Source organism: Hippopotamus amphibius, chromosome 9, assembly GCF_030028045.1.
Source record: "Hippopotamus amphibius kiboko isolate mHipAmp2 chromosome 9, mHipAmp2.hap2, whole genome shotgun sequence".
Classification (NCBI taxonomy): Eukaryota; Metazoa; Chordata; class Mammalia; order Artiodactyla; family Hippopotamidae; genus Hippopotamus; species Hippopotamus amphibius.
In genome coordinates, this window is record NC_080194.1 from 133,546,474 (window position 1) to 133,573,797 (window position 27,324).

At 42.1% G+C, this 27,324-nt stretch overlaps 1 protein-coding gene and 1 non-coding gene across 3 annotated transcripts in view; one reads left to right on the forward strand and one right to left on the reverse strand.

The window, feature by feature from the left end:
• Positions 1–27,324, reverse strand: part of PARN (poly(A)-specific ribonuclease) — a 156,625-nt gene that overhangs the window by 121,195 nt on the left and 8,106 nt on the right. For both annotated transcript variants that reach the window (XM_057749113.1, XM_057749112.1), the window contains exons 6-16: positions 26,561–26,621; positions 19,970–20,135; positions 18,884–18,949; positions 17,935–17,973; positions 16,765–16,807; positions 15,541–15,621; positions 11,862–11,918; positions 7,127–7,204; positions 3,175–3,218; positions 1,833–1,875; positions 1,065–1,140 (exon numbers count right to left, since the gene is read on the reverse strand). In XM_057749113.1, the coding sequence (XP_057605096.1) occupies positions 1,065–1,140; positions 1,833–1,875; positions 3,175–3,218; positions 7,127–7,204; positions 11,862–11,918; positions 15,541–15,621; positions 16,765–16,807; positions 17,935–17,973; positions 18,884–18,949; positions 19,970–20,135; positions 26,561–26,621 (754 nt within the window). The remainder of the gene's footprint in view (positions 1–1,064; positions 1,141–1,832; positions 1,876–3,174; positions 3,219–7,126; positions 7,205–11,861; positions 11,919–15,540; positions 15,622–16,764; positions 16,808–17,934; positions 17,974–18,883; positions 18,950–19,969; positions 20,136–26,560; positions 26,622–27,324) is intronic.
• On the forward strand, positions 12,326–12,469 carry LOC130829539 (small nucleolar RNA SNORA62/SNORA6 family). The gene has a single exon (XR_009047566.1). It is a non-coding gene; the product is annotated as a small nucleolar RNA SNORA62/SNORA6 family (small nucleolar RNA).

Here is a 27,324-nt window from a genome sequence, read left to right on the forward strand (position 1 = left end):
TATCAAAAAGGTTACAATAGAATCAAAAGCATGAGTGGAAATTAATAATGAAAAGGCTATAATTGTTTTTATGTCAATACAATGCTCTTTAGGCAAGAATTCTTTAACCTCAGTACACAGCAAATATTAGACTTTAAGCTTAAAAAAAAAAGTCTTGTAACATGACAGCCAACTAAGTCATATCCCCTACTCTACCACCAGCCGAAACACATATTTCCAAAATCAATTATTTCCATTATATTGTTAGAGAAAAGCTCTAGGTTTTCTTCCCTCCATCAATGCCCCACCTTTAATTCCTTTTTTGGACTATTCCAGAAAAGGAAGCAAATAACTGCACTCTTGGCTGCTTCAGTACCTTCCACTGTCAATTTCTGAACCATCAGTCCTATTATCGATGTCTTCGGAAGTCTGCAGGCTAAGCTAATGGAACACGAATTACGGTATCAACAGCACAACTACGCTAAGAGGAACCAAGGAAGTAACTCCCAGAAGGTTCACCAAATACCTGGGTAGGGGCCATGGCCAGACAGGGCAAAACATCTCCGCCCCCAAGAAACATTCCTCCCTATTTGGCTTTTCCTTACTGCTGCTGTCCGGTGCCCAAGCCACCTCTGAAGGAGACAGGGATGAAGCCCCTCTTTCCTCCTCTGTAAACTCAGTTCCTGGGCTTTCCCGAGACAAAAAGTATATTTTCACTCTACCCCTGGCAATTAATCACCAACCCTCTGTCTCCGCTTAAACAATGCACCATAAAAAAGAAAGACACATTGAATTTTGGGAGAATTCCAAGCATTAGGAAATAAAAAGTCCCGAAGCTTCAATTGCTAAACTTCTCAATGAACAGGCTACCCAATCCTACTCACATAAAACAGATGCAGGATTAGAAGATCATCTTTATTCAGAAAACAGTAATTCAACCCAGGGCAAGAGTAAGTTAATTTAGCCAAAATCTATAAATACACAACATACGTAGTTTCTATAACAGTTTAACCTTTCTTCTACTATAGACAGCCATAATAATCACCAAGAGTTTGGGGCTTTTCAGGATCATTTTATATGCTTACCAACTTTAGGAGGGTTGAAAGGTGTCTCTTTTAACCGCTTTTCCAGTTCCGCAAGGGATGTGTTGTTAATAATATCCTGCAAACCAGTAAGCAGAAAACGATGAGCCTTCATCACCTCAGTGCAACATAGAGAGTCACTGAGTGTCAGGATTAAAAAAAAAAGAAAAAGCATCTAGTACTGCCCCCTTGTGTTCTTTAAAGAAACACAAGAGTCGTTTCTTTCAATGAGAAAGAGACACAGAAAGTTTAATTTCCACCATATGGAAAGTATAGCCATATGAAAGGTTTTTACAGATGTGTTAAATATCTACAGACCTTTGGCCAGAACGCTATACTGTTCTGGCATTCACTTTACTCAGCCATATAAAGTCACTTCAGAAGGTAAAAAATGATTATACTTTTACCTGAATTCTCTTGATTAGAATATATATCCAAAATATGTAAAATATGGAAAAGAAATTAAGGAACGTATATATCTATAACCTATTCAAAAATACATTATATATTTTAATATTAAAAATTTACATTCAGAAAGAATAAATTAGGGAAAAAACCCACAATTCTACCACCCAAAAACAACTGCTATTCACATTTTGATATATTTCTAGTCTTTTTCCAATTTCTTTTTTCCTTTGTTCTTTTCTTTCTTTCTCGGGGGGGGAGTGAAGGGTATGAAAATGACATTTAAATAGAGCAGAATTCCAAAGCTCTTAGTAGCAATTCAGAAAATTTCAAACTATAGCTTGATCGTTCACATTTTTAAAATACCTTGAAAGGCTGTGTGCTGGCCATCAATTTTGTATCCAAAAGTCTAAAAACAAAAGAATTTTTAATAAGGTAAACAAAACGTATAGCAATGTTCAAAATGTATTTTACTCCGAACAGTCTTAAAAGTAGACAGAGGAATTAAGCCCATCAGCTGCTCTGCCACATCACTGCTACCTTAGATTGAGGACTCAGCTGCCTCATGCAGGGACTTCATCAAGAGGCTGTGGCAAAGTCCACACCCAGAGCACAAGTTCTAGATCTGCTTCCACCCTGAGAGGGCACGGGCTATATCAACCTCAGGGTAAGTTAAACACCCTCATATGTTTTTACATGGTTTGAATACTGCTACAGGCCTAACACTCCCAAGCTGCTACCACTTCCTGCCACTACCCAGATTTGTACGATATAATTTCTTGGAAGGTCAAAATCTGCATTTGGCAGTTTCATACAATTATTGTTATTTCTTACTATTCTGCTTCAGAGACTGGAATACTAAAAAAAAAAAGAGAGAGAGACTAATATGAGAACTCTGTTTCTTCTCACATAAACGTGAGCACGGCAGATAATAGGATACGAATAGCCTGGCTGAAAGAGCAATTGTCCACCAGCCCTCTTCAGACAGGTCCTCAGATGCAGACCCTTGCTTTGCGGGCTCCACGGGGCTGACGTGGGATCTATCAGAACACACAACACTAACTGTGGACGACACTCTCAGGTTAAAGCACTGGATTCAAGTTGAGAAAAAGAAATCCTCTAGCCAGACAGTTCTTGACCGACTACAGAATACTCCCAGCTGGACATATTCAATTCTATGCAACTAAATATTCGACTGCCTCCAACATTCAACTGCATACCCTCAACTGGACGCTTTGCTTGTGACAGGGTTCACCCGACACGCAAAAAAGACAAGGGCCAACTCGAGAAGACCTCACCGGCTCCTCACACAGCAGGCGGTGGGATGAGAAAAAAGCGGCTGCCATCCATTTTCACCCTCGGGTAAACTTCTGATTTTTGATTTTTAATAACAAAACCAATCATCGCTTGCAAAAGCAAGCCATCACAAAGGCAGAGCTGCTGGGCCACCCCCAGCGTGTGTGAGCTGGGCCGTCACCACGAGCTCACGGTTTTAATAAACTACTGCACACCTGTTTGTATTATGGGTGCCCTGATGACTGTTTTTTTTCCTTTTAAAAAGTTTTATTGAGATATAATTGACATACAATAAACTGCATATATTTAAAGTGTACAATTTGATTTTTTTTTAATTTTTTGGTTTTTTTTTTGTGTTATGAGTCCCTGATGACTGTTTCAAACAGAAGACAAATCCTCAAGGAAAGCTTACCTGGGGAAAACACATGTTGTCATCTCCTTAAACTCATTTAAGTCCTAAAAAACAAGAGGATGACCTGTTATGATTTTACTGATACACCTGCAATGTTTAAAACATAAATATTTCAAGTCCCATAGCTCTCTTCTCAAATCGTGATACCATATACAGGCCCTTTAAGCTAAACTGTCAGGCCCATTTTGTCACTAATAATTACTTTCTAAAAATCTTGGCAATTTCCTCAATGACTGCAAATCATATGACCTAATATTAAACTTCTGCATTAAAAAAAAAAAAACTTCTGTATAACCAAAATAGACAAATCTGAACATTTTATGGCCGGAATAGGAGGGAAAAAAAGGTTTCTATTCTATGCAGAAAACTGTCAGTAACAGTTCTATTATACAACTCATCATAAGAGTGAGACCAGTAGAGTTATTTAAATAAAACGGTTCACAATATCCTGTGATAAACCATAATGGAAAAGAATATGAAAAAGAATATATATATGTATAACTAAGTCACTTTGCTGTACAGCAGAAATTAACACAACATTCTAAATCAAAACTATACTTCAATAAATTTTTTTTAAATAAAATAAAATGGTTCATGCAGGCAATGGACATACTGTAAATTAGGTTATACTTGTAATGGAAGAACCTTTGAAATATTGGTTAAAGTGGTCACTAAAACACAGACTTTCCAATACACATGATTCTTGCTTTAACTACTCAGAAAACTGCTTAAGTGGCACCAATCGCAAGTGCCTAAATGAGACAATTCACTGCCCAAGTTTATCTGATCAGGAAGCCTAGAGCTGGAATGAGGTTGCTCTCATTCCGAATTAACTCACTTGCATACATAGTTGCCACACTGCACTGCCTAGTCATACTCCTGACCCTCTGTAACTATACTTCTCTTCAGCGTTCTTCATGCTTCATAGGAAGCTGCCACTTTCCATTAGCCTTTCAAGCCGGTAACTACAGACTGTATTTAGCTAGCTTGAAATATTTACCAGCTTTTCAATGGCTATCGTTAAATTAATGAACAATACACGAATAAGCGGTTTCAATGCTAAGTCAAACAAAAATGCAATGAAGACTAATCTCTCCATACCATTACAAAGCCTCACAACCAAGAAAAAATTAGAATTCTGGCAACTTCCAGGGCCAGTGTATAGCAGAGTTCTACACCAACGCCTTCTAAAAGGTCATGCTGAATGAAGTGCCAAGAAGACTTTTAAGAGGAGACTCTCCCCTCAAAGCCTGCTGCTCCAAAATATGGCTTCTTTAGTACACTTTTACATGCAACATCTGATAACGCTGTATGTAAAAGTTTTACCACATTAAACAGGTTTCCTCCTTTATTGCCATCACTTCTTCCAAGGGTAGAAAGAAAACCATTTTCTCCTTTCAACAATGACAGGAGGCAAAGCAGTTAAATAACATACTCAGGTCTCCTTCGCAATAAAGGAAAAGGGAGGAAACGCTTATCCTAACCCACCTCCTACGGTGCCACAAGGCACGTGCTCTTTCCAGTAGAATTTGACTCAAAACTAGTTACATTCCAGCTAACATTTATTAAGTGCTTACATACAAAGCTTTAGACACAGACAATAAAAAGGTTACACTCCTTGTCCAAGGAGCTTATCACCTAGAAGGAAAAAAGGGAGAAAGCTGTAAAGAGGAAATTTATGCAACAAAAGAGGTACACGGTTCTGTGGGAGTTCAGAGACAGGAAAGCTCATTTCTTGGGCAAGGCAGCAGGCTGGGAAAACTTCACAGAGGAGGCGTAAGCTGGACCCTGGTAAGTCAGATAAAGCCTTGCGTAGCAAACATTTAGAGAAGCTAGAGAAAACTCAAGTTGGAGGAAATTCTATACCAAAACCACAGACATGCAAAAACATAAAACACTTCCCAGGGACAAAAATGAGCCAGTCTGCCTGGGAATAAGGACAGTAACAAGTGACCAGACTACACAAGAAGGCTGGGCCAGAACCCGGAAAGCTTGATGTGCCAGGCTAAAAGGAATCAACTGTATAGAAAAACAAAGAATGTGGGGTTAATTCAGAATTTTGAGCAGGGTCAGTGATGTGAACAGAGCCATATGTCAGGAGATTATAAAAGTGACACAGTCAGAAGATACGCATTTGTTAAATCAATATTTAATAACTCTTATGTGCCAAGTTGTTTGGTGTTCAAAACAACTATAAACACGGTACTAAATACACTTTCCTCTTTCCTTACAGATAACTTCACTGCTTTAAATGTAAAAAAGTCACGAGAGGCTGCTACTATTCGGCCAATAAGTAGTGATGGATCTGAAATTCACATTAGCTCTTTAGATTTACACAATGCAAATCCACACCCACCATGTTTGTTTTGAAGACTCACAACTATGGTGCCTTTGAGTACCAGAGGGTGATACAGTTGTTACAAAAAGCAGGGACAATCCTGAGGTTGCAGAAATAGGACAAGGGAAGCAACAGGCCCGCTGTATTCAGAGCTGGGCTGTGCTGAACTTTTCCCAAAAAAAGCAATCAAGATGCTGATGGAACAATGTCCTGTAAAAAATGTGAAGTTAACTGAGGCTCTGCAGATGTATAAATGACACTGAACTCTAAAGTAGGTATCATCCAATCCAGAAGTCATGTAAAAGATTAATCTGGTGGTAGTTTACAGTGGAGGTTGGAAAACCACAGCCTGCAGGCCAAATCTGGCCCATCACCTATTTTTCATATAAAATTTTACTGGGACAAAGCCACACCCATTTGTTTACACACTGCACTCTGTGACAATTTTCAGGCTACAACGGCAGTGTTGAGAGTCCAGACAAAGACTGTCCAGCCTGGAAAGCCCCAAATATTTTACTATCTGACCCTTTACAGAAAAAGTTTGCCAACCTCTGGTTTAAAGGATGGCTTGAAGGTTAAAGCAAGACAGGGAATCCTGCCTGGAGTTCACTAATTCCGGGTGAGAAATAAGGCTACTTGCTATCTGAAATGAAAAGAATCTTGATGTGAGAGATAGCCTAGAGACAAAATTGCCAGGATTTTGTAACCGGCCAGATCTCGAGGACAGAAAAAGAGCCAAAACCGATTTTAAAAACAGCACTGGTGACTAGGCATCATTTATAGTAAAGGAATCTGGAGGAAAGAACTGGTTTGGAGACAGAAGGAAAGGTTAAGTGACATGCCTCATTTGCGACATGTGAATTTTAAACCCCGCTCATTCTGAAGGCTACCCGGGTAGAGACGTGTGGGGTCCAGCATGAATTGTGACCCGGCTCTGAGGAGAGATCCCAGCTGGAGATGAAGATGTCAGTGTCTTCGGCTGAAGTCCTGGAAGTGGGTGAGTTGACTAAAGGACAGAAAACACGGAGAGAAAATAAAGGAGAGGGGAAGACAGAGTGATGAGGGGCAAACGAGACGAGGCCGCACGCAGTCAGGGAGCTGAGGAGGAGGAGGCAGAAGAGGAGCTCTTTTCCTGAAGCTCGTACTTTGGTGCACTGAGATGGCTTGGTTCCAAGAGTAAAAAAAGAACACCAAAGTCAACAGAGAATCTAATGGAAGCACTCCTCTCAGGAAGTAACTAAGACTTTGGCATGACCTGATCCAGTCTAGGTGACCTCTAGCACCACGCCCCCTGCAGTGGCCCTGCTCTGTCTCATGTTGGTGATACCAAACTAGAAGACCACACCCGTGGGCCCAGGAAACCCCACCCAGCACTAACTGAGCAAACCACTGGCATCAAGATGAAACAGATGTTTAACCTTGCTCCGGCACTGGCAGATGACCGAAGATTCCTTAAAACGGCTTGCAGGTACATCTCTTCAAAAATGTACAACTAAGTGCAGGAGACTGTCCCTCTGGGAGGATGCTGCGGACAAGCAAATGGCACCCAGCAGAGAACACTTTTTCAGTAATAAAGACTAATGAATTTTTAACACAGGCTGACGAGTCACTTACCATGGGCAGAGGGCTGTAAAACTGGTGAACTGTGTGCATGACATCCAAGAGCATGTTGTGTCCAATGACAAGTTTCCCCTAAAAGAAATCAAGATTAGGAAAAGACTTCTTGGTACAAAATTAGACTGGGGCTTGAGAGTGAAATGTATGGTTCAGTTCCATGAGATTTTTGTACTAAACTTACTTTTTGACACTAAGGGGAAGAAAATGTATAAAAATATGCAAATAAAGAAATTTGGGCTGTCTTCCTCACTCTTCTGGTGTTAAATCCAGAATGCAAAGTAAAAGCGCCATATACCTGATTTCATTGATCTTTTTCTCTGATTTTTATTCATCTTGCCACCCACAAGAATCAGAAGTAGCAAAATTTTTATTGAAGAGCTCAAATAAGTCACTGAAAATGACCTGAACTGTCAAATAATTTGTCAACAAACTGCAAATATCTATTTTAGGAGTATCTTCTTTAAAACAACTCACTGATTTTCAAAAGATACACTCATAACAATGCTAAAAGGTAAAAAACAACATTTCTAATTTTATTAAGTAGAATGAGTTTTCATTTCCTTCATCATCTATGTCAAAATTCACGGGGCTTATTCTGAAATATCATTTCCAATGAAATTCACTGCTTTCCAACCAATGAGGTACAATATATGTGCAATAAATTAGTCCATGTTGATAAAAATTAAACTACGAAAATGGAACATCAACTTAGATTTAGCTAGCCAGGTGACAACATTTTTAACATAAAGCATCTGGTCACTATGTCCCAGTGGACCTTCAGAGTAACACTCCTTGACTCACAGAGCTAAACATAATTCTTTGAAATAAATCATTGTGTACGAAACCCCCCAAATCCAACAGACAAGTCATCCTTTGGCTCAGTGTATCAGCACGTTCTGAATACTTATACAATGTTAAAATACCAAATATTGATTACAACCACAGAGAAGACACAGAAGGAACCCAAAACGGAATACAAACCCTAAAAGACAAACCTAACTATATTATAAATGAATCCCTCAACTGCACTGAAGGAAGCTGGTAAGAACAGAACTATGAAAACAGCGGGTAATAAGAACTGCATTTCCCAATGCTGGAGAAAAAAATGTTACAAATAAGAAAAGAGAGTAGGTTGAAAATAAACCCTGTGGTATTGGACTAGAATCTGAGGTCTATCAGTATAAAGGCATTTTTTTATATACACATATTTCAGACACGGAAATATCAATGTGTGTATACAAGCATGGTTACACACATGTATCATTTTTAGCTCTGTGCAGTGAGGGGAACTAGAAGCACTAACACCACAGTAGCAGCCCAGCGCCAGATCTTGGAGCCCGTGTGCCACAACTAGAAAGAAGCCCTTGCACACTACAACGAAGAGCCCTCACGCTGCAACTAAGACCTGAAGCAGCAAAATAAATAAATATTTTAAAAAATATATCAAGGTTAGGGCTTCCCGAGTTGCGCAGTGGTTAAGAATCCGCCTGCCGGGCTTCCTAGGTGGCACAGTGGTTGGGAGTCCGCCTGCCAATGTAGAGGACATGAGTTCGGTCCCTGCTCCAGGAAGATCCCACATGCCGCGGAGCAACTAAGCCCGTGTGCCAAAAAAAAAGAATCCGCCTGCCAATACAGGGGACACAGGTTCAAGCCATGGGCCAGGAAGATCCCACATGCCATGGAGCAACTAAGCCCGTGTGCCACAACTACTGAGCCTGCGCTCTAGAGCCTGTGAGCCACAACTATTGAGCCCATGCGCCACAACTACTAAAGCCCATGTGCCTAGAGCCCGTGCTCCACAAAAAGAGAAGCCACCGCAATGAAAAGCCCACACACCGCAACGAAGAGTAGCCCCCACTCGCTGCAACTAGAGAAAGCCCTCACGCAGCAATGAAGACCCAATGCAGCAAATCAATCAATCAATCAATCAATAATATATAAAAATATATATATATCAAGGTTATAAAAGACAGAGAAAACTGCAGACTATAGAAGACTAAGGAGAAATAACAAGTAAATGCAATGTGGGATCCTGGATAGAATCGTGAATAGAAAAAGAACTTAGTGGAAAAATGAGTGAAATTCAGATTAATTCATGACACTGTACCAATGTTAATTTCCTGGTTCTGATAACTGTATGTTATATAAGATAATAACGTTAGGGGTAGCTAGGTGAGGGATATGTGGAAACTCTGCACCAGTTTTGCAACTTTTCTATGGGTGAAAAATTCATTCAAAAATTTTTAAAACTAGAGAAGACAGATTCACTACTAAGAGTGATGGGAAAAGAATTTGGTCTGATGTAAAGAGTGTTTACTTTTCCCTGGCTGTATAGAGCTTAACTACGTTAGTGTTTTTAAGGTATGTGACTTTCAAATTAAGTGTCTGGATCACTAATAAATAGGGCTTTTTTCGCGTATGCTTTATGAAGTGAACTACCAACGGTCAGCAAGGAATACTATGAATCACTCTGCAGAAGAGAGACAACAGAGAGGAAAAAGAAACAGAGGCACAGCAGGCTAAGGTATGTGAATTGTTTTTACAAGGCGAACAAATGTCCCAATCTTGGAAAAGCTACTTCACCCCTCGTGGTGGCTATGAGAGAGCTCAAAGCCAGCGGCCACCCCACAGCTCTGTGTTTCAGGGCAGCCTCAGTCACCTCAACTACAGCTCCGAGGGCTGCTGGCCAGGCGTGTATAATGTAAGCAAATGTGCCAAGGAACTCCTCTCTGCTTTTCTGGATACCTGTTATCTTAGCCACTTCTCAAGAGACACACAACTCTGTTTTCCTCCAGGCTCACCCAACTTTTTCTCCGTTCTGACGATGTCACTTACTCGAGAGAAAGAGCTCCAAGTGAGCCAGCCCTCCGCTTTCACAAGGCTAGCTTCTGTCTACCCCCACCGGGGACAGTGGCTGCCTCCCCCAGGTGCTCCTGTTCGACAAGCCTGCACCTGGTGGGAGACAGTCACGGACTCCCGGAGTCCAGCCTTAAAGCTTCCCTGACGCAGAGCTCAGCATCTAAGGGACAAGATGACTCCTCTTCCAGGGGAACAATTCCTACTCCCTAAGCCAGCTACTCAAGGAAAAAAAAGTCTTGGATTCCAGGCAATTTAGCATCCAGGCAAGCAGTCTGACTCGGATGCGTAACTCACAAAACAACCAGCAGCAACACCCAGTTTAATCTACTCAAGATGCGGGTGCCTCTTTTCCGAAAGGACTTACAAAACAAGGGAAAATGTCCATCTCATCTGTCACAGAACCCTCCAGCATGTTTACACAAATGGTCGACACATTTGTAAAATGTACCAAATGTTGGGCTTCCTAAGCGGCGCAGTGGTTCAGAATCCACCTGCCAATGCAGGGGACTTGGGTTCGAGCCCTGCTCCAGGAAGATCCCACATGCCGTGGAGCAACTAAGCCCGTGTGCCACAACTACTGAGCCTGCGCTTTAGAGCCCGTGAGCCACAACTATTGAGCCCATGTGCTGCAATTACTGAAGCCCACGCACCTAGAGCCTATGCTCCGCAACAAGAGAAGCCACGGCAATGAGGAGCACGCGCACATGAAAGAGTAGGCCCCACTCACCGCAACTAAAAAGAAAGCCCGTGCACAGCAACAAAGATCCAACAGAACCAATAAAATAAATAAATAAATAAATAAATAAATAAATTTACAAAATGTACCAAATGTTATTAAGACTATGAGATATAAGACTCAATTATATGACCCAGCAATCCCACTACCAGGCATATACCCAGAGAACACCATAATTCAAAAAGACATATGCACTCCAATGTTCATTGCAGCACTATTTACAATAGCCAGGATATGGAAGCAATCTAAATGTCCATCAACAGATGAATGGATAAAAAAGATGTGGTACATATACACAATGGAATATTACTCAGCTGTAAAAAGGAATGGAACTGGGACATTTGTAGAGACATGGATGGACCCAGAGACTGTCATACAGAGTGAAGTGAGCCAGAAAGAGAAAAACAAATATCATATATTAACACATACATGCGGAATATAGAAAAATGGTACAAATCAACTGCTTTGCAAGGCAGAAATAGACACAGATGTAGAGAACAAACATATGGACACCAAGTGGGGAAAGCGGGGAGGGTTGGGGGGAATGAATTGGGAGACTGGGATTGCCATATATACATTACTAATAAGAAAAAAAAAAAACACCAAATTGTACGCTCTAAATATATGCAGTTTATTGTATGTTAACTGTATCTCAATAAAAGTTCTTAAAAAAAAAGACTCAATTGCAGTTATGCAGAAGAATTCAGCACAATTATTTTTATCCTCTAGATTCTTCTAATTAAGGAATGAGACGCTTCAAACACTAGGTTATCTCTCTCTACATTCTTGAGTTTTGTTATTCTGCTTCTCATTGGTTTTGAGAGTAACAAATATTAGTTACATGGAGCCACATAAGGCCATCATTGCATAATCCTTCCCTGCGTTTTACAAGAAAGGCTTTCTGAAAAAATGGTTTGGATATAATTCAGCAATTACAATGTCACGCTAAGCATAATATAACAACAGTCTACCTTTATGAAAACCAGGTAAACTATTCTAAACGTGACCAGACGTTTAATTTGCAATGATAACTGGGCATTTCATCTTGTGACCAGATGCTTAATTTGCAGTCATCACTGGGCATTTCATCTTAAATGTTATGTTCAGGAAATTAGTTAAAAAGTCTGGTTCACTTACCGAATTAGCAATGGCGTGAATGACTCTAGAAAATCCCACAGCATCATTCAGTTCTTCCTAATTTAAAAACAAAACAAAAAAAACCCACTATTGACGTACACATGTTCCTTATTTGAACAGGTTAAAATCTAGGCCAAAAAAAAAAAAAAGACAAATTTTATATCAAGTTAGATAGCTTTAGGTTCACATGCTTGGAGTCTATCACAGCAAACAACTGCATCTGAAATTATCTATGCACATACCTTTCTTCTGTTTTAGAAGGCAGAATTAGCAAGTGGCAAATTATTCATTAGTTACTAAAATAACAGTGCTAGGGTTTACCCATCACTTCCCATCAACGCTTGAAACTGCCAAGTCTCTCAAGCTGCCTTAAAAACACAAACTTTTAAAAGCTGCCACCTGCTGGCCAAATTCAATACTGCATTCAATTCTGAGGAGACCCACCCAGCAGCTGACTGTCAAATCAAGGATGCTCTGGCTAGTTGAGGCCACTGGCCGATGAACTCACAAGTGTGGGTAGTGTGCTACATGAGGGGCAATTTTTTCGCTAACACCACAAGGGTCTCTGGCCCAGTGAGTGGAGTTTGATAGTAACACTTGCTACAAAAGTATGATTTTAATGCATGAAAGCTTTAAGGAGAGATGAAAACATTTTTAAAACAGGCTGTTTTTTCTTTTGCTTTTCTCCATTATTTCTTATTCTTGGCCTTTCTGTTTTCACACTAACTTCATATGTCCTGCTGTAAGATCCTAAAAAGGTGGGTTGCATATGGTTCAAACTGTCCAGTTTGTCACTGGTCTCAAAACCCTGGCTACACAAAAGAATCGGGCAAAGAGATGTTTTTTGTTTTTTCTAAATCTACCATTCTTCAGCACTGACCCCAGATAATTAATTTTGTTGTCCAGAGTGGAGTCTTGATTAATCTCCATGATTCCAGTGGCAATCAAGGTTGAGAACCAGAGTTATAGAATAATCTTGTTAAATAAATATTCATAATTTTTATTGGAAAAAAATGCTCGTTTTTTCCTGGTCAAATTCATTTTTATAAAATTTGTATAGCACAGCACTGAGACTCATCCCCACTCAGTTTCTTCTCTCCTGTTTTCTTCCCAATGGTGCTTAAATAGGCTCAATTTCTCTCCTATCTTGAAACCCCTTCCTTAACTCTGAGCTCCCATGCAATCACTCTCCTCCTTGTCTCTTCACAGCTAAATTCCTTAAAGACTCCTTTCCACTCACTTGGCTCAGTTCAACCCCCAGGGACCTGTAAGCCCTCTGCTTTCCTGTTGCACCCTCACTGAAACTGCCCACCTCTTTAACCTACTCTCAAGTCTAACAAGCGCTGGCAGCGATGTGGAGAAGTGGAACACTTGTGCCCTGTTGGTGGGGGTGTAAAGTGGTACAGTCACCGTGGAAAACAGTGTGGCTGCTCCTCAAAAACTTAGAAACAGAACTACCACATGAGCCGGCAATTCCACTCCTGGGTATATGCCCCAAAGAACTGAAAGCAAGGACTCAGAGATACGTGTACACCCATGTTCAGAGCAGCATTACTCACAAGAACCAGAAGGTAGACCAACAAGAATGTCCACCAACAGAGAAACAGGTAAACAAAACGTGGTACATAGGATACTATTCAGCCTTTAAAAAGAAGGGAAATTCTGTCACATGCTACAATATAGATGAACATAAATGACATTACCCTAAGTGAACTAAGCCAGGAACAGAAAGACAAATACTGTATGATTCCTCTTACACAAGGCACCTAGAGGAGTCAAACTCATAAAGGCAGAAAGCAGAATGGTGGTTGCCAGAGGCTGCAGGTGGGGGGAATGGGATGTTATTGTTTAATGGGTCCAGAGTTTGTTTTGCAGGATGAGAAGAATTCTGGAGATGGGTGGTGGTGATGGTTGCACAACAATGTGAATATATTCAACAATACAGAACCGTACACTTTAAAAAGGTTAAGATGATAAAGTTTATGTTATACATTTTACCAAAATTAAAATTTTTAAGATTTTTTTAAAGAGAAGAAAAAAACCTGCTCCCAAGGCTAAACCCAATGGCCATGTCTCAGTCCTCATCCTACTTCTCAAGAGCATCAGACTCTGTCAACATCACCTTCTCCAAACACTCTTCCCTTGGCTGCTGTGTCATAACTGCAGGCACATTTTTCCACTTTTGCCCATCACTTAGATGCTGGTGGTCCTCAGGATCTGACCCTGGGCCCTCTGCTCCTTCCTCATGCACGAGATAGGCGCTCTCATCCTGTCCCGGTCTCTCTGCCAACGACCACCAAGGCCAGCCCTCACCCCTCTCCTGCACTCCAGCACAACAACCTGCCGACAGGACAACAATGCTCAGACGCCCCAAAGACATCAAAAACCTCATCTGCTCAAAAGCAGAATGTAACACCTTTGTCCCCTGTAGGGGGACAGGCCAGCCACAGTGTCCTGTGACCTTGTACATATCCAAACAGGCCACGTGGGCAAAGGCTTGAGACGTAACTAGTGTCCATCTGGGTGGAACACCCTAGGAGGGGATGGGAGGCCGAGGCTTGGAAGGAGCTTCTGTGAGGCCATTATGAGACAGTTTCTCACTGCCGCCCAGGTTCTGATGAGGCCTGGGCTTTCTGCCCCGCCCCCTTTTCAGAATAGAGCTACAGTGTGAAAGCACTTGGCCTCAGTCTAGAGTTGGCTGCTCCGGATGGGGCACCCATGGCTCGCTCTGCAGTCACCTGGCCCCTCTGGTTTCAGTGCTGTCTTTGTGGTGTGTGGACCAAGGACCACATGCAGCGGGCACCTTTGGCGCATCTTCCTTGACTAAGTCATGAACTGTCTACATCTACCGGAGGTTTGCTATGCCTTTCCTGGTTGAATTAGTCTGATGTGGCCCTGCTTTATGTGTGGGTGAGCTTCACACCCACCCTCACCCAGCCCACTCCTGGCCCCCTCCACCTGTGTCCCCCCCACCAACTCCTCCACCCACGTGCCCCCACCAACAGCACTCCAGCCGCACCATCTAAGTGGAATGACGCCACCCTACCCAGCTGCTCAAATGTCCAGCTTGAGCATCTTCCTTCTTTTCTCTTCCCCTTTCGCCACCCACATTCAATCACAAATTCCACTGATTCTACCTTCTGAAGATCTCCAGATTCCACCTCCATTGCTACTAACTCCCCTGTTCCAGGGCACTGATGTGTCTCAGCTGGTTACCCCGCAGCTTAACTGGTCTCGCTGCCTCCGGTCTTACTCAAATCCATTCTCCAGAGGACAACCAGGCTGAGCTTCCAACGATGTAAATAGGACCATGCATCCCAGTCTGTCAAATTGTATCATGTAAGCTTTGTTTTAGGAAAACTAGTGACCGTGCCTGAAGTTAGACACAGCGAGATTCGTTAGTGGGCCGTGAAGCTCAGCGACACACGATCTGAATGATAACCACTAATTCCTTCTCAAGACTGCTTCATGGAAGTGAAGCCTGGGCAGCCACAATGCCAGCCTCACTGTGTTGGCTATGTCTAAATACTTAACCTTAGGTTCCCCTCTTTCTCTTCCAGGTTTTGCTACCAATTTGATTCTTTCCTGGTAGAAAACTATTGATTAAATTGAGTCCCACACAGGACCTACAACTCTGCTGCCATTTCTCACCCAAAGGAAATGAACGTAATCCAGTCACCTGTTCCTTAGCGTGTTTCTGCTGCTCTCTTCTTTTACGCTCTTCTTCATCTACTTTGCTGATAACGATATAGCGCTCTTTCTAAAAGACATAAAGCAGATCTACAATTTTCTGGAAGCTACCTGACCCTTACCCCCCAAATTCAGATTCTGCAACCAGTAGAAGTTAAAATTTTTATCACTGCAGCGTCTTTCATGAGCTGAACACACTGACAGTATTTTGAAATGCCACCGAAAGTTGAGCTGATGCTTTGCAAACCAAAATTCCGCCCCCGTGTTTCCGTGACACTTTCCTGTGGGTTTATTAATCACCCCAACAGACGTCAATTATGAACATCAACAGACTGAGAATAAGACGCTCCACCATGAACGCTAAGATGTGGCATCTGAACATGAAAAACAGCTGGTTTTACAACAAAACTTCCATACGATCTATAAAAATGCTGAGTCACTATGTTATACACCTGAAACTAATATAGTGCTGTAAGTCAACTACACCTCAATAAAAAAAATTCTGTATTTCATTAACATAAGAAAAAAAATCCTGCATTATCTAAACTGTCAGATAACTTGCACCTTCCTTCTCACATATTACATTCTGTATCAATCAAACACACCACAAAACCTCCTATGTCAAAGTTTGAGATTTATCTTCTAGTGAGATTTAATTTACTTAATCTCTTATTTGATGAGGCATCTGACTTAAGAACAAGAACTAAATTCTAAAATTCTGCCAACGGGACCCACCGTCAGCCCACCTTTACCCTCACGGCTCTATCACTGCACCCTGGGAGTACGTGATGACAGCTATGCTGACAGCCCAGATTCTAAAATTTAACTTTGACAGCCCACATGACAGGAAGCGAGTATCACATGGATACCATGCATGTTGGCTTCTGTGATGATTAAGAACATGTACTAACATTTGCATACTTTCGAGTTTACAAAGCATGTTCACTTCCATCTGCCCACTTGATCGCTATTTTTTAAAAAGCTGTGAGATGGGTACAGCTCATCTTCACCATGCTCATGCCCAACGCACAAACGAGGCAAATGGGGCTGGCAGAGGGGAGAACACGTGCCCCATGTCCCCCAGCTCATATGCAGCAGAGCCAAGGAGCAAACTCTGACTTTCAACGACTCGATTTGATTGCGTTTTGCATTTGCATATCGCTGCATGGGTTTAGTGCATTTGATGTTGGCCCTGGATAATTCTTGGGGTTACCTTTTCAGTTTCTAAAGTCTCAACATGAATGCCTTTGGGATACCTAAAGGAAAGAAAGAAAACATGACATCAGTGGATGAGACGATGACAGCTAAAACCCTAAGTATTTTAAAAACAACTATATAGCTTTAATTTTATTACTTAAGTTTTATTAAGTATGAAATAAACATTACTGCAAGGAAGACTTTAGAGTAATTTCAGCTGCTACGTTTCCCTCTTCTTAAAACACAGGAATGCATCTGACTTCAAATTAATTCTTTTAGGACTTACGCATCTTCTGAAATGTCAGGCATCACATAGTACAGTCAGCTCATTACCACGCTGTCTTGCTTCTAAATATAACAATGCTTACTTCCTAAGTGAAAATTTGAAGGTCTCTTTGGATGGTCTGGGGCATGCACAGGGGAGGCTGGAGATGAGTAACTCTGCTGTAATCTGGCACAGTAGTTACACCTGCCAAGGAGGGGAATCTGGAACCAAGGGGAGTCCATGGCAAGAACAACGTGAGAGGAAAGGTGCCTGGTCAAACAACAGCTCTTTTCCTGTTTTGGTCAAAGTAAATTCCCAGGACACGTGCCACTGGCAGATTCTAATGAAAGGACAAGAACCCTGAACAAAAGATTCAAGTGCAAACATCCATCCACCCAACCCTGATACTCAATTTTTGACTTAGAGATCCACTTGAAAACATAATTAAACCAATGGAAACACCTCCAGAAAAATACATGTATACAATTTTGGATATTATTTCAGGGAATTCACAGGCCTCCTGAAACCCACCCACGGTCTAACCCCTGCTTTAGAAAAAGCATTCACCTGAGTTATTTCCCGGGTCTTAAAAACAAATCTTTTTCATATATTAATACCTTCAAAGAACAAAAACACTACACATCCAGAAGTTAATGGATAGGCCAAAGTGATAGTTAAAAGAAAATTATAAAGACTTTACAACATCTACTAAGAAGGAATAACAAAGAAAATAAAGTGGGTATTTAACTTAAGAAATTAGGGGAAAATAATAACAAAATAAAGCACTGCCAAAGAACATGGTATGGTCAAATCACCAGGAACTGCAGAATGTCAAAAAAGGAAATGAGAGCTAAAAAATTACATTTAGTTTTTAAATCCTAGGTCCCTCACAGAGCTCTCATGTATAATATAAACACTTACTTCCAGCTCAAAGTCTGATAAATTAGTTTTCTTTGGAACCTATAAAAACAAATGAAAAGGTATTAATTTTGGCTCATTAAAGGAAAATTCAAACTGACCAAGCACTGGTTGGGAAAGACATTCAGTTTTTTTTTTTTTTTGAAGATGCATTGATTTTTTTTTTTAGCTTTTTATTTTATATTGGAGTATAGTTGATTAACAATGTAGAGTTAGTTTCAGGCGCACAGCAAAATGATTTAGTTATTCAAATACACGTACCTATTCTTTTTCAAATTGGGAAAGACATTTAATTTTTAAAGGAGACTTCAACAGAAGCGACAGATAATGTGCAAATAAGAACAGACGTGATGTTTGAGGTGGGAGGATTCCTCACCACTTTTCTCCATCTAAATGCTCTTTACTATTACCAACATACTGCCTTTAAAGAAGAGGCAGAAGTTCCTGTCTCACCGAAGTATTACTTCTTATGGCTGTACAAAGAGAGTTCTAAGTAGAAAGATGCATTAAAACACTTCTGTGAAGCTAGTAACAAAGCAAAAGAAAGGAAAGCAGGCTGTTTCAGTTACTGACTCTTTGAAACACTGATTTTTTTTTTTTACTGCAGAGAAAAATTAAAAGGACAGGAGTAGCCTGACAGTGAATTCTGCTCCTTTATGTACAAAGCACAGGTTGAAGCTGCAATAATTATGCCACGCTTGAGCATGACTTAAAGCAAAGATGCACAACAGTTTTCTCCCCTCCAGGACAGGACAAAGCATTCATTCAGTGTCTCTATATATACCACGGTCCCCACTATGTTAATAGGAAAGTTAGTGCTGAAATCTTGGGAACATACGTATAATAAAAAAACTATTTATGAATGTGTTTTTAAGCAACCAAATGGAGCATATGCCAGAAATCATCTACCTTTCCAAAAAAAGAACATGTGAAAACATTCAGGGCAACTGACCCAGTACATGGTTCTAAATCCAAGTTCTTGTTTTCTTCACTTTGTAATAAATCTTCTATTTTCTCTCTGAGGAATTAGAATAAAAACATGACCATCAGCATTATTAAGGAATGAAGTTATCAACCAACAGAATCATCAAACTCAAAAGCAATCCAAACACAAGAACACACGACATGGGACTTCCCTCGTGGTGCAATGGTTAAGAATCCACCTGCCAATGCAGGGGACACAGGTTCAATCCCTGGTCCAGGAAGATCCCACATGCTGCAGAGCAACTAAGCCCGTGTGTCACAACTACTGAGCCTGTGCTCTAGAACCTGCAAGCCCACAACTACTGAGCCCATGCACCACAACTAACTGAAGCATGCCTAGAGCCCATGCTCCACAACAAGAGAAGCCACCACACTGAAGAGCCTGCGCACCGCAATGAAGAGCATCCCCTGCTCACCGCAACTAGGGAAAGCCCGCATGTGGCAATGAAGACCCAATGCAGCCAATAAATAAAATTTAAAAAATGACACTGTAATTTTACCAAATCACATTATAACTTTTTAGTTCAGTAAGGGTTGAAAAATAACTTACTTTGGCATTTTGTTGTTGTTGTTAACGAGTTAGCAACAACTTCTAAAGGACTCAGCAACACAAGGGATCTGCACTTGCACTTTCCTAGTAAAGCAGTTACACCCACAACTAAGCTGAGCAAAACCGGACACTCCTCCGAGTTCACGTGTGTTTGTCAGAAAAGTCACCACAAGAGGGAAAAAACATGGATGTGTCACAAATATCTGGATGGGTCTCTGCCTTCAGGGGAACCAGACGGCAGCTGTCAGGCTGGTGGTCTATGCAGGAGGTCTGCCCACTTGGCCAAGAGAGTCTCTTGCCCAGTGACGTGGGAAGTCTAAGTAGGGTACACAGAACTCAATTTACAATGGACAGCTGTTACGCAAACTCAGATACGCCACAGTTAAATCCTGCCCCTCATACATCGCACCTCTGCATTGTGAAGCACCAGCCTGAGATACAGACGTCGGTCCTGCCCCAAGACACGGGACTCAACGCATGTTTGGTTTCAGTTCAGGAACTTACATCACTTGGTCAATAAACTTCTTCTGATCCTCAGGAATTGTCACGGGACATTTCGAAGTGTTAGGAGACACATACGACAGAGCACCTGCACCATTGGACTGTAAACGTTTCTCATCGTACTGCTCTCTTAACTGTCTTTCTTCTTCCTGGTTTAAGTACGGAATTCCTGAACAGAAGTTTTTAAAGGATGCGTTAGCAGAAGTCACTGTCTAGCATAAACATTTGCAACAAACTAAAGGGTCTAAAAGACTCAGGAAAGACCATATTTAACTATGGCTCAAAAAATCAACAGAAAAAGCAAATGATTTTGAACTGTGTTTGTCTGTTCATTCACTCCATTCACGCATTCATTCATTCTCCTTTCAACAAATTGTGATTTGGCCCTCACGCTGTGCCAGGCACTGCATCAGGCACCCGTGAGCTCAGAGTGAGTAAGGCAGACTTACCCTGCTCTGCAGTGAAGGAAACAGCCTTAGAATCATGGCGGGGGCAGGGTCTGTGTTTTATTTGGCCACCCCACATGTCACGTGGGATCTTAGTTCCCTGACCGGGGACTGAATCCACATCCCCGCACTGGAAGGTGGAGTCTTAACCACTGGACCACCAGGGAAGTCCCACAGGAACGACCTTAGGGTGACCAGAGAAGGCCACCGGGAGGGAGAACCCGAAGGGTAAGAATGAATCAGACATGAAGGAGCTGGAAGAAGAGTGTTTCAGGCAGGGAACAAGCATAAGTGCCCAGAGGATGGAAATGGCTTGGACTGTTCCAGAAACAGCAAGGAAGCTGTGAGCAGGAGAATGGCATTAATGTCAGGCTGGAGAGGATGGGGCAAGATTACACAGGCCTTTACAAGCTATGGTAAGAATTTACTTTATTCTAAGAGCAACGGGATGCTATCAGGTTTTAAGCAAGATAATCACATTATCTGCTCCATGCTTTTAAAGATCATCTGGAATGGATAAAGAAGACGTGGCACATATATACAATAGAATATTACACAGCCATAGAAGGAATGAAATTGAGTTATTTGTAGTGAGGTGGATGGACCCAGAGTCTATCATACAGAGTGAAGTAAGCCAGAAAGAGAAAAAAAAAATACCATATGCTAACTCATTATATGGAATCTAAAAAAATGGTACAGATGAACCCAGTGACAGGGCAAGAATAAAGATGCAGTTGTAGAGAACGGACTTGAGGACATGGAGTGGGGAGTGGGGGGTGAAGGGGAAGCCAGGATGAAGCGAGAGAGTAGCAATGACATACACACACTACCAAATGTAAAACAGCTACTAGTGGGAAGCTGCTGCATAGCACAGGGAGATCAACTCGATGATGGGTGATAACTAAGAGGAGTGGGATAGGGAGGGTGGGAAGGAATCACGGGAGGGAGGGGATATGGGGATATATGTATAAATACAGCTGATTCACTCTGGTGTACAGCAAAAACTGGTACAGCAGTGTAAAGCAATTACATTCCAATAGAGAGCTTAAAAAAAAAAAAATCATCTGGGCTCCTCTGAGAGCTGAAGTAGGGAGGTCGGCTGGAAGGAACTGTCCACTCTGGTTATCCAGGCCAGAGACAACCGCTTAGATCAGAGGTCAGCAGACTTTTCCTCAAAGGGACAAACAGTACACGTTTTAGGCTTGTGGGCCATACGGGGATCTCTGTTGCAACTACTTCACTCTCACCTTTGTAACATGAAAACAGTCACACACGATGGTAAATGAATGGGTATGGCTGTGTCCCAATAAAGCTTTGTTTATAAAATAGGCAGAGGATCATACTTTATGACCTCGGCTTAATCTACAGAGATGGAGGGAATGATTCCAGAGATAGGAGAGCTAGAACCTGCTGACAAACTGGGGGTGAGGGAGAAAGAGAAGGACAAAATCAAAAATGACATGTAACTATTAGGTTTAAGCAACTGGGACAGCAGTAGGGCCACTTACTGAAGTGGGGAAAACAAGGCAAAGAATAGACTTGGGGCCCAAGTGATGAAAATCAAAAGCTACCTCCTGGATATATCAAATCACCTAGGGATGTATATATAAATGAAGAGTTGCAGATGTAAGCCCAAATCTCAGGAGACAGGTGTCGAGATATAAGTTTAGGTGACATCAGGACATGGGTGGCATTCAAAGCCATGGGACACTTAACGTCTTTGTAGAAAGAAGGGTGGAATTAAAAAATCACCACTTGTCAGCAATAATAATTGTTTCAAGCAAGAATCATCAATGGATGCTAAAACTAATTGGTGAAAAAGTGATCAACGTTAAAAACACCAACAGCTGCAGAACACTATTAGTGTATTTAATACGACTGTATACTTAGAAATGGGTACGATGATAAATTGCACGCGTATTTTCTACAAGTGAAAAACACATCCGTGACAGTCATCAGTAACGAGGGTGACATCGCCTGCCTTCTGATGAGGCACCGAGCACCACAGACACCCACGTCTGCAGCATGAGACGAACAGAGGCATTTGGACTTGTCTGACAAAACATCAAAAAAGCCCAAACTGAGAGGCATGCTACAAAATACCTAGCCTCCCCTGTGCAAGAATGCCAAGGTACTAAAATCAGACAGACTGAGAAACTATCACGGATTTAAAAAGAGCAAAGAGATACAACAGTTTAAAGGCAACGAGTGATGCTGGAAGGAATCTGGACAGGAGGGAAATTATTTTTTCTCTTTTGCTGTAAGTGGCAAAACCTAATATGTTTGCAAATGAGGTAACAGTACTGTAGCAATGTCAATTTCCTAATTTGGATTACTGTATTGTATAAGAGAATGCTCTTGTTTCTAGGAAAATTCACATTGAAGTAGTTAGGAATAAGGAACATCATGTTTGCAACTTACTCCAAAATGGCTCAGGAAAAAAATTTTATAGATATAGAGATAGAGATAGATACAGATATATAAACATATATGAAATTAGAGGAAGGACGACAAAGCAAACAGTATAATGCTAACACCTGGGAAACCCAGAGGGACGGTAGCAGGAATTCCTTGTGGTATTTCGACATTTATATAAATCTGAAATTATTTCGAAATAAGAATTTAATAATAAAAAATAAAACAAGCCATGGACTACATGAAACCAACTAGGAAAAGTAATATGTGGAAACTGGCGAGATGAGAAAGAGCCAATCAGGACACGGAGAAGCCCAGAGGGAGACAGGAGGGAACGAAGTGTCCCAAAGATGGAGGAGAACATCTAGGGAAGGAGGGAGCAATCAGCCGGGAAAAATTCCGCCAAAGGTGGAGGAATGATGAGGAAGATGAGGACAAAGAAGGATCCACGGGGTCTGAGATCACGGCAGGCACGGGCGACCAACAGTGTCCTTGGAGGGATGCAGAGGGCAGGCCAGCTGGGGTGCGTGAAGGAAAAACTGGAGGCAGGAACGGTGAGAGCACACACCTCAATCGAGATGCTCTGCTCTGAGTGGGAGCATCACAGGCCAGAAGCAGAAAGGGGATGCGGAATCAGTGAGGGGCGATGGCTTTGCTCTGGTTGGAGTTATTTCGAGACAGAGATGTTCCTGCAGGCCTGCTTAAGCTTTACATGCCACCAGCTCCTTTGCCGGTCGGGTGAAATCTACAGACCCTTCCCCAGAACGTTTTCAAATGCACAAGATAAAATACACAAGATTGTAAAGAAAAGTAATTATATTGAAATAGTTACCAAAAATTCTTTTTTTTAATCTATGATGTAACAAACAGGATATCAGCTTCCTGGTCAACATGTTAAATAACAGGACCTAATGGCAGGTGAAGTAACTACAATAGTTTCAAAGTACTGATGAAGGTAAAGAATATTCAAGATACCTGCCACAACTGAAATGCCACTTGAAGATACCTGGGATTTCACCGAGGACAAGCTCCCAGCTACTGCGGGCACTGCTGGGTTGCTGCCTACATTCCTAACAGAAGAGACGAACAAACTCAGTTCAAGGTTAGAGAAAATGTGGATATGAAGTCCACACCGCCTTCTTCAAGTTCAAAGACTTCTGACATCTATCCATGGCAGGAAGGCAGCCCGCGGCCTAGATTAAGAAGCTCTGCACTTTTACAAAGCATGTTTACAAAAGGTGATGGAATGATCCACAGAAAAGGGCAAACATCCAGGAGAGAGAAGGGCGGGCGGAAGAGCCAGTGGCTGACGAGGAGGCAGGGACGAGCCTCTGACAGGTACGGGGCCTCCTCTTCTCTGTAAGAAGAGAAGTGAAAAGGCTAAGGCGAGGCTCGGGGGAGACCACGGGTCTGGTGGTGAGAACACCAAGTGGCTCTTCCCTGACGGCTTCTGTTTTCACTGAGAGGCATGGTCATCAGCTGGGCGGGAGGTCTGGAGAGAGATGGTAAAAACACAGACATCACGGAGAGCTGAAAAGGGAATTTCTAAGTCAGAAAAGTAGGATATTTGAGCACAACAGAGTCCTGACTTAAAGCTTGTGGTCGTGAATTTAAAAAGGCGAGTTAGCTCAGGTGTGTCACGTTTTCCTGCAAAATTCAGATGCTCAGAAACAGAGAAGGTGGATGATCAGATCCAACTAGGGCTGGGACTTAGCTGGACCAGTGCAATGTAGGGAAAGAGGAGCAAAGGCTGGAAGAAGGGATGACGCCGGACCAGGTGGACAAGGAGAGAAGTCAAGACAGGAGAGCAGAAGGTAACCAACAGTGAAAAAGCAATGGAGACCCACTGATGGCTGAAACGAGGTACTCAAGTACGTAGAAGAGAAAGACAACAGGTGGTGCTGTCAAAGAGAAGTGAAGATGCTGATAAGACCCACGATGCTACCCAGGGAGCGGAGGGCTACAGGGAGGCAGAAGCAAGGACTGCTGACCACCTGGCCAAGAAACAGATGAAACGGAGCATCTGCTGGTCGACCTTGTGGATGCTGGAGTCACCCAGAAGGAGAAGAGATGTAGGAATGGAGGGAAAGACGATGAGCCAAAGCCAAGGCTGCCGGTGAAGCCACAGGGAGTCAGCAGAAAGAGGGACGGCAGAGCTGGTGACACAGCCCTGGATAGAATGGTGGCTCCTGAGAAGAGGGCACTCAAGTGGACTGAAGGTGCCATGCCTACCACCGCCTGGCTGCAGAGACAATGACAGAGCTGAAACCATCTGTGCTTGCGGGGAAGCTGCAGCAGGAAGGGTAAGAGGAGTCACCTGGTTCCATTTCAGACAAGGAAGTCAAAGGCACTTCCAAGAAGAGCGCCAGGAGAAAGTGGTGTGGCATTTGCGGACCCTGAATGGAAAGATGTGATGAGGAAGAGAAGTGAAGGTCTAGGTAAGAATTAAAGTACCTACAACAGCACAGGGGTAAGAGTCTTGGTAATGACAGATGGCCTGAGAGCTCTGATGCAGTTGTGACTAAAATATTCCAAGGTCTGGCTACAAAACTAGAGAGTGAGATATCCTCCAGTGGAGCTGTTTCTCTCCTTTTATGAAAATAAAACCGTCAGGCTGGAAATTACACATTCATATGAGTCTGGTTAAAGCAGTTCCTTCAAAAGATTTCTGCACTTATTCCATCATGGTGCTCTAACTATGTTTGGACCTTGTGTTTTATAATGGCTTTCAGAGTCAGGTATGAGCCAAAACAAATTATTTTATTATACCCAAATCGTGTTACCCAGCTGGTTCGCCCACTCAGTTAAGCAGTTTGGATTCCAAATTTTTTTCAGTATTTCCAAAAATCAAAATCATCACTAGACATGAAGATGCAGCACCACTGAAGCAATTAAAAAACAACATGACGTGGGTGTTAAAGGCCCTGCAAAGAGATCAAGCTGAGGGGAAGAGGCTTTAGTTGGAGTCTCTGTTCTAGAATCGTCGCTGAGAAAAATCTCCTTCCTTACCTCACTCAATAATACATTCACCATGGGAATAAATACAATTTACGAGAATAATTAAGTGAAAAGTAACTATTGCCCTTACAGCAGCAGGCGCTTGACACTGCTGGGCAAACCAGAGGCCTTCCCCAGTACTTTTCGGGAAATAAATGAATGGAGGAAGGAAAACCACTCTGGTCCAGTGCTCATTCATTGAATGTTCAACGATCACTTCCCTGATACGGAAGAGGAATCGTGTTCTGCTCCAGGGATAAGGAACAGGACTCGGTCCCTCCCCACAGGCTCCTCCCAGCCTACCACGCCAGCAAGTCAGCCTTCAGGACTGTGCAGACTATGCAGACTTTTTTCCTCCAAAGACCACCTCTGTATTACTAGAATGTGGCTGCTTTTTAAAAAACAACACCGTAACACTGGTCTCACTGAAAGAAAACAGGAACGCACTTCCCACTAGTGGTCTGCCAGGTGACCAGGTCACGCCAGCGGTAGAATAAGCTCCACTCAATGAAACCAGTAGCCTGAGAGGCCTCATTAGAGCTAAATGAGGTAGCACCTCCTCCCCTGCTCAGTTCACGATGGACCAGGCCTTAAAAAGGGAGCGCAATGAAAGCTCTATGGCTGCACAGGATGGAATGGAAATCTGAGCTCCTGCCTCAGACAGCAGGCACAAAAAGATAATTCTCAACCAAATCCGGACTTAGGAGCTCTAACGAGAGGGCAAACATAATCTTACCATTGCGGAAAACTTTATTAAAATCAAATCCTTGGCTTGCTAGAAAGTCAATGCTTGAGCTCTGAAACAAGAGTAAACAGAACAGGGATTTTGGTGATGTTCGTGGCAGGTGTGTGAACAGCAGCAGAGAACGAACACAGGCGAGTAAACAAAGGCAACCAGGCAAGGAGGCAGCACGCCAGAGGTCAGAGGACAAGGCGTTTCTGCTCCACGGCTGCCAGATCATCCAGCCATTCACTTCAACTATCTGGGCTCTTCCCCTTTATAGCTTGTTTTATAAACAAATATCCTTGTTTCACAATATTTAAGAAAATCTCACTTGGTGAACATACATCTTCCCAGTAGGCAGGAAACTCCTAATGGCTGTACTGACTAGGAGATCGTAAATAAAAATTAAATGCATTTCTATTATCTCACCCCAGGTTCAAGTTTAAGGTAGCAAATAGGTGCAAGTTATAACGTGTCAATATTCACTTTAACTTAGATTCTGAAAGCCCAAAAAACATTTTTTTTGGCTGAGCTGGACCACCAGGGAAGTCCCAAAATCTTAATTGGATGTTCTTTACATTCAAGATCAAAATAGAGAAAAATTCCCAGTAATGAGACTTATTAAACACATATCTCAAGCCTAGGGTAAGTCAAAATATATAAGTAAATGTTAATAAAAATATTAAGTAAATAATACTACACAAGAATGGGAAAATTTTCACAAAGCTCTGACACAACTGACTGAAGAGTGGGAAACATCACTGTAGCTTCTCTAA